This window comes from Drosophila melanogaster, chromosome 3L (genome assembly GCF_000001215.4).
Source record: "Drosophila melanogaster chromosome 3L".
Taxonomy (NCBI): domain Eukaryota; kingdom Metazoa; phylum Arthropoda; class Insecta; order Diptera; family Drosophilidae; genus Drosophila; species Drosophila melanogaster.
Window position 1 is genome coordinate 5,378,743 of NT_037436.4, and position 8,381 is coordinate 5,387,123.

Here is an 8,381-nt window from a genome sequence, read left to right on the forward strand (position 1 = left end):
TCAGAGCTCAAACTCTTTGAGTTTGCATTTTATTAAATCACTTTCAAGTTGCGCCCACCCACTTTAATTGAATTCGATTATGCCATTTGGAGTATAAAATCTCAGTGCCCAGTATCATAAGGGTGATGGCGTAGCTGAAAAGTAGTATCAACAGGGCCGAACTCACGGTATCCATGTCAACCTGGGAATCAAGGTGGCTTAAAAAGTTGAAAAGGGGCGTTTACGCCACTCCTTCGAACTCACATGCAGGTCGGAGGTCTCGATTTTCTTCACACAAGGCGGTTTCCTCGAGTGCCAGACATTAAAGTGATATGTCAGTATTCCTGTTTCGGTGACACGTCTTAATCTACAAGGATTTTGACTCATTTTTTTTGTTTTTTTTTTTTAATTTTCTAAAACTGTACTCACCCGTAGGAAATCACCTTCCTCATGGGCGAATTCTTTTGCATTATGCTCACAGTTTTTTGTGGCGGAAACATACTGACTTCGGTCAGATCGCAAATATCCTGTTCACTAAAGGTTTCAGCAATGATCTTGTAGGCAGCAGCCACATCCACATGAAAGGCAAAACCTAGATGCTTGAAAATGTTAATGTTAATTTATATGATTTACGAATTACTTACGTTCATGCTTAACCCTAAGTAAACCCGTTTCTGGATCTAACCAATTGCTCGCAGCATTATCCTTGGCATGTGCACCAGTTTCATGGCTGTGAACGATATCCCGATAGGATTTGGCAGGATCTGTGGAGACTGGATTTGGATCCACTGGTTCGTCTTCATCGGCCTCGTTTTCCTTAGTCGTAGGCACACTGGTTATCTTTTTGGCATACAGTTCCATGGACACCGGATCTTTAGTGTGCTAAGAATAAAGAAGATTTGAAGACTTTAAGCATAATGCAAATATTTATATTCTCACCAAAAAGTAATCCCTATTGTAGAGAATATCCTCCATGCCCACCTTCAACGAACTGTGCACCAGATCGCTCAGAGTTTTAATGGTTTTGGGTTTCTCCATGAGAAGAGTGCCCACAATACTAGCCGAATAGAATTGATAGATGCAAAATGAGAAGAGTAAACTGGTGATTACAATACAGCGACCCGAAACAAAACTCGTAGAGAATCCCAAACCCTGTTGGCAAATAATTCCCACGAAGAAGAGCACGGATTCCAGGAATAGGCCCACTCTTTCCGGCGCTTTCTTCTGCTTGGCCTTTCGATCCTTGATGTATTTGTTTAGCTTCTGATAGCAGCGTTGCCAAAGTGTTCCGGCATCGATCGGAGTGGAATCTTCATACTCCTCCTGTTTCTCTTCAACTTTTTCCTTACTGACCACCACCGAAACGGCAGTGATGGGACGCACTGGTGCTTCCACTTGCTCCTGCTGTTGCTGCTGCTGGTAATGATGCCTTGGAGGCGCTCCTCCTTTGGGCTTTATCAAAGCTGAACCATCGTGTGGCACCAGTTTCCATTCGATGGTGGTGAGGAACCAAAGAATAAATACCGTCAGAACACCACAGCCCACAATTAAAATCCAAACATCGTTGGTAAAAGGTTGCAGGAAGACGATACGATCCTTTTGCGTGCTTCGGGGATGTCGAAAGATGAAACAAGGACGACTCGACCAACTGCGACCGGCCACATCGATCCATTTGTGCCGCTCCAGCCAGTAGAATATCGGTGCTCCGCCAATGTCCGTCTCGTTGCGTATGAGTGCCCCAATCATGCCATCAAACCGGCCGTTCTTCACATATCCCCACGAAGTCGTCCTGGACAGGACGAACGTCCAGTTGAACATGTCGCGAACCGCCATCAGCAGATTGAAGTTGAAGCGGTTCATCGTGTCGATGTGACCGGACATAGTGTGCGTGAGGTAGTACATTAGGGTGCCTGTCATGTTCTTGTTGGTCACCTGGCAAATGGACAGATATCGAAAATATTGCTGCACTGTAATAAACTAGTACTTTATACGCACTAAAACCTGTAAAGGTGTCTATGCTACCTAATATTTTCCATCCAATTCTTTGCGAAGTTCAAACACTTTTGTAGTTGATTCAAAAACCAATGTGATTTCTGTGGTGCCCCTTCATTTTTCTCGAATGCTCCACTGACCACCCCCCGGCATGATGATGGATCTACGCATCCCACCCAATTTCCCAATCCTCACCACAACCATGCATCGCACCCTGGCGTGCTGCATGTCCATCCTGCGACGAACTGTGGACGTGGTCCGAAACCATGTATGCAACTGGATTCCCTCCGTCGGCGTGAAGCTGCCAATTTCGGTCAGATTGACGTGGCCGCCGTAGTTGAGTCCGGGGTTCCTAAGCGATGGTCCAAAATGGGAGCAAGTCGTTGTGGGAATTAGCAGCCGGGAAGTCGACAGTTGGGAAATTATGTCTGATGTGTTGATGGCAACCAGGCAGAAGTGCCACGCTTCTCTCTGGTATTTCAGTGGAATGGAATGAATGGTTTTGCGGTCAAGTGTTGGTGAAATGATAGTTTGTCCTTTGACTGTGGCGATATTATTCAGGCTAAGGAAGCTTTGGAGGTGCTTGAGGTCAATATGGTTGAACAGGGATGTGAGATACATTGATCTGGTTGGTAGCCATTGCATAATTAAATAGGCAAATATTTCTTTTTATTACAAAATGTCCTAATAATCAAGTATTCGAAATGAACAGAATACAGAATACATTTAATGACTATAATTAAATGCCTCCGAAACCGCAATTGCCAGGTTAATTTGAACTAACCACACATTGCTAAATGAAACACCAAATTAAATACATTGAATGTGTAAATAAATAAAATTTAAGAAACAATATAAGGTACAATGAAATAAGCAAGCAAATATATCAATATCAATCAATATATACAACAAGTCCTTTCAAGTGCTCAGTCATCAATGAACAATAAAGAGACAAATATGGCATAAAGTATTTTCGGTAGAGGACAACTTGATTCAAGTTAAGATTGAAGCTTGAGGTGATTCTGAAGTGGATGACCAGGCCAGTTAATCACTCACCAAACATCGAACAGAGTGTAGTGGGCTGCCTCGGACATTCGCTTGGCCAGAGTGAGTTCGGTGTTCATATACAGGTTCATGCCCCCCAAGAAGCTCTCGATGGAGGGCAGGTCCTCATCGTCGGTGGCCTGAATTTGCTGCCCGGGCGGCTCTTCTTCCTCCATCTCGCCATCATCACGTTTCCCCGATCCTTCGGCTGTCTGCGTCCTTCCATGCCAGGCGAAATCCTCTATCAATAGCCAGTGAAACTTCTCGCTGTAGAGCATCTTGGCGGAAGCCTTTGAAATGATTGTACTTGAGTACTTAATAAGGAGTCTACAACTAGACGCAAGCACTTGGAACAAATTTCAATACTTTTGATCTTACCAAATGGTTTAAGTATACAGTCGAATTAGGGGACAAAAAATCAATGCTTCTTTTATTTTGTAAATTACTTTTTCATAAATCTCAATAAAGTCAGAAGCATTTAATAATTTTTTCCAGTGTCTTGTGGAGAAGCTCCTACCAGTTTTCCCAGTTTCCATACCCCTTCTTACCAACTCGAGAAATCGTCGACTGACGGCGCCGCATGCCAGATCCACGACCGCAATTTGCCTGAGGGCTTCCATCCGCAGGACGCCCTCCAGCCACTCGGAATTGCTCTGCGCCTGGCTGGGCGTCTGGCTGAATCCGCCGGTTGGTCCGTTGCCCGGTCGGTTGGGTCGCCCACTCGTTGGCGACTGGGCCAGGACATCGAGAAGGACAATCCGCACAAAGAGCTCGCTTTCGTAGAGACTCTTAATCAGCTGAAAATTCTTCGCCGCGAAGGCGTCACGATGCTCTGCAGCGTTGGGGATTTGGTTTGGGGTCTGTAGATGTGGCTTCTGGCACGTGAAGTACGTTATCCTGGGTATGTGCTTATAGTCCTGCGAGAATTGCAATATCAGACTGCTCTGCAGCAGCGAAGTGCGCTGCGGTTCGGCCAAACCATAATCCAACTCCAGTTCCAGCAACTCATGCTCCGGCAATCCTTGGCAGGATAATGGCAAAAATACGAGTAGCCACCAGTGCATTGTGATTTCTAACAATAAGTTTACATGCAAATGACGCCCCCGTATATATATATATCTCCGCCTCTGCGTGTAAATTATTCATTTCGTTGGCTTTGACATTTTGCGGCTGTCAAAATTGAATTGAAATTGGCCCATAAATCGCTCATTGGAATTTCACTTTTCTTGTCAACTGACACCGGTCACCGTCATTATTCAATTTCGTTCAATTACATTTCATAATTCATGATCCACGCCCGGTTAGCCAATGAATATGCATAAAGGATATAAGGGTCGTCCCAAGTGTGCGTCTCAATCGCACTCAAACTCCATTCGTCCTTTGGGGCCCAACGCTTCCCATGTCATAAATTCGGACAGTTTGTTACCTTAATTGAATTTCCGTGCCTATAGAAGTAACAAAGCGGTAAATGTATCCCAAAATATTCGGTGAATCAAATTTCAGCGTTTATTTATTCACAAAATAATAAACCAAAAAATTAAAATAAATTGTAAATTAGTTAAGATTATTAAACTGACTTTACCTTCTGCTGTTGACTTCGTACATCTGCCAACTCTAGTTTGTGCCACTTCTGAATTTTCTTTTGCTTTCATTTCCGTGGCTTTTCCTGCCGGCTTTTCATTTAACATTTTATTTTTGTGGTCAAATGAGGAGACCCAGAACAAAGTCACATTTCCTTATTATCTGGACCACCGCTGTAATACCGAAAAAAAAACAAAAAAAAATTGGAATTATTTATGGCACTGTCCATTCGCTCTCTGCTAAGTGGCGCAAATTACATTTTTGTTTATTTTTCCCTTAACTTGGCCTTGGGCTTCCAATTCTTGGCCCTACTTATAGCTGCAAAGGTTGGTTTTTTCCTCCGTTGACTTCCATTTCATTTTTTGTCTTTATTGTTTCCCGGCCACAATATATTTTGGCGTATGGCTTTTGGCGTTCGTTGAAATCCTTAATTGTACTTGGGAACTTGGGAAGCGCGTTGAAGCGCATTGCTTTAATGGTCGTCGGTACTTGTGGATGCTTCGACTACCTTTCGCATTATTTATTTGGTCTTTAAGTGGCAGCAGTGGAAAAAGCTGGCCAAAAGCATTGAGATGTTGGTCAAACGGGGCGTATGGGTGATATTGTGCAAGTGCTTCTTATAAGCGGTTTACTTTAGGTCAATAGTTGGGCCCGTTTGTGCTACCGTTTGAAATTTAAGTTAATACCCTTAGATCCAATATTTCTGAAATGAAATTTAGGTAATGTGCACATTTATTTTCCTTTTGCGAGCCCCCAGCAAAAGTGCAACTAAACAGCCATAATGAGTGGGTAAAGACCTCGTTTGCTTGGCAATAAAACCGACAACAGGGTCGACAATTGCCAAACAAGAAGTTTTGCAAGCGGCCAAAAGAAACTTTTCATAAAGCACTCTTTTCCTCGGGCTAGTCTCTAAACCCAGCAAATGTTTTTTTCTGTTTTCTTTTTGCGTGTCCTGAATATTGGCCAAAGTGTCAACGGCAGTTGCAAGTGCGGCTCCGCTTTATGAGCCTGTGCCCCTGCTGAAAAGCCAAGTTTCGTCCTGCAGGACGAGAAGCCACAACAAAGGCGACCCAAAGTGCAAAATGAACAACCATCCAGGATTCGGTGGCCAAGGGCAAGGGAGTGCAGTGGAAAGTGGGAAGTGGGAAGTGGCCTACCGACGACATTTGCATGCAAATGATGCACTTTCCAGCGATTCGCTTCTCTGGGAGCAGCAGATGAACTTGTTTTGTGCTAATGAGATCAGCATGCAAATCGCTAAGCTAAGGACGGGAAATTGCAGTGCAAGAAGTGTAAGGATAATGGCTCATGCCAATGCATCTTATTCGCAATTCACAGCACACACAATCGGTGAATATTATGACAAGTCGCATTAATCAACAGGCAAAAGCTCTTAGCTTCATGATGACTGCGTTTTGAGATCGATGAAAGTGGAGTATAAGAAAAGTGTTGGTCATTTAAAAACCAATTTTAAGTATTTTTAAGTAAGTATTTTAAGTATTGGTTCTAAAAAAATTAGTGTTTAATTGGAAACTTTGCAATCTATTTCTTAATGAGCGCAATTTCACTTTCATCGCTGAAACTTTTACCTTCGCTGTCTGGAAGCATTTTTACAGCATTGCTATGAAGTTGACAAATTTCGCTGACATTTAAGCAGCGAAAATATTAATAAGTGTGAGGCGGCTAAAACTTGCCACGACTTTTATCCTTGAAATGCAGCATAGACGAAAAATTGCAGCTGCGTTCTGTGGCCCGGAGATATTCCATTTGGGCCAAGTGACTTGACAGACAGCTGTGACATTTGTTGTTTCGCATTGCCGAAAGATAAATGTGCCTTGCGTACTTTCTTGCTACTGACAAGTGGTTAGGAAACCCATTTAAAATTATAGATTATAGAGCAAATGGAAAATGCAATGGATATATACAGACTGAGCGGGGAAAATGCCTTTAATTCTTTAAAAGAAATTATTTCCCTGACTACTGACACCATTCTTATTCCCCTGCCATCTGAACCCTTCGCAGTAATAAAGCCATAACTATAATAGCATTAAATAAATCACAGGCCAATCTGATTCGCTCTTTTTCCTTTTATTGCCGCTTACGCTTTTCTTTGCTCCTTTCACTTGGGGGAAAAGTTCTTGGCGTCAACTGGGAAAGTCGCGTTGAGTGCATTTTGTTGATTTATAATAAAAATAATGTTAAAACCATATTACATCATAATGAAAGAGCGCGACGAGCAGAAAGCGAACCGTAAACAAGTTTCGAGCGAAATAATAAAATGCGCTTTTTATGCATTTTCCCCGCGAGGCAAACGCCTCACCAACCTGGCTTGGCACCTTTTTGTATAATGCGTGTTATGTAATAGTTTGCCTTATCCCCAACTTTCCCGACTCCCGACTTTTCACTTTCCCCTTTCCATCCTTCGTTTGCCAAGCTGTCGGCGGCGTACAAACTTGGAAGCGTTAAAAAATTCCCCACCATATTTTCCTTTGCGTTTCTGTGTTATGCTTTTGTTGCAACACACAAGTTTTCCATCCAAAACGACAGCGTCGGCGCCTGCAACATTTAGCCAAGGTAAGTGCACTGAGAAAAATACCATTTACTATTGAAAGTGTAATTTTCATATTAGTAACTAAGAGCTAGACAAGTAAGATAACACAATAATTCCAAATGAAATGTCTAAAAGTATGATTTAAGATATTTCAATCTACTTTGGATTAATTTCTCCCTGTGTGGAATGTAGTCCCCGGGGAGGAAGGTGGTTTTTTTGGCCACAACTCAAGCGTGTGCTTGAAATGCTTAACAAAAATAAGCGTGGCGTAAAAGCAGCCACAAACTTTCGCCAAAACAATTTTGACACCTGAACCCGAACCATTTGCCGTGTTGACAACGGACCGGGCCATGTTAATTCCACGCAGACTATGACAAAAGGCAGGAAAAACTTTGGATCCCCCGGAAGTCAGAAAAAAAAGAGCAAGGTAAGTTTTCAAGAACCGCAGGGGCAAAAGTATTTTGGGTTAAATGTGGCGCATAAGTGAAGGGACGGCGGCACAAATGTGATTTAAAACGAGTTATGATTCGCCTTGTGACTCTCAGGTAAATTAAATTAAAAGAAAACCAATTACGATGATTTATAAAGTATTTTATTTAAAAAGTTCGTCAAAGCTGTTTTGCATTTTTAGTAATTAATATACGATATTATATGTTTGTAATATTCATTTCTACTAGACTATACTTAAAGCTCCTTCTTGCTTATTAAAGCAAAGATTGTGCACAACTTTTTAAATTCCTTACTATATAGCAAAGTAGCTTAAGAAGCAAACACGTTTACTTAACCCGCAGTGGGAAAAAGAGCGGCAGGTAAACAAACTCACGTAAACACGTAACACCTTAGTCTGAGCCCAAAACTGCATGTGGATTTTGTAACTTCCTGAGCTTTGCTTTAAGGAAGTACCAAACCAAAAAACCAAGTGAACGCGGTGGTGTGACCCAGTTTACATACACACAGTCACAGCTCGACAAACATCCTTGGTCCTTTGCGGAGTGGCGGGCAAGTGCTTCAATCAACGGCTCAGACACATATGTTACGCCGGAATGTTATGGAAATCCATAAATAAAAGCGCACAGACACATGTTTACACGCTCATCAATTTTTCCAGGCATATAAAATGCCCGGTGAGGGAAATTGTGCCAGCACCATATAGGAAACTTCTAGGAGTCTAGGAAAATGCGGAAAAGTGGGTGGAGGCAGTCAAACGTCAGGCGTGAACGTTTGTTAATCTCCA

The 8,381-nt window shown here is 42.5% G+C and overlaps 1 protein-coding gene across 1 annotated transcript; it reads right to left on the minus strand.

Moving 5' to 3' along the window:
* Positions 1 to 43: 43 nt before the first annotated feature.
* Positions 44 to 4,079, minus strand: Ir64a (Ionotropic receptor 64a; the record flags this gene model as incomplete). Its single annotated transcript, NM_139705.1, has 8 exons — positions 44 to 181; positions 244 to 346; positions 409 to 578; positions 637 to 861; positions 919 to 1,911; positions 2,167 to 2,323; positions 3,028 to 3,305; positions 3,564 to 4,079. 8 exons carry the CDS (start codon positions 4,077 to 4,079, stop codon positions 44 to 46), a joined length of 2,580 nt encoding a protein of 859 aa, NP_647962.1.
* Positions 4,080 to 8,381: the final 4,302 nt, after the last annotated feature.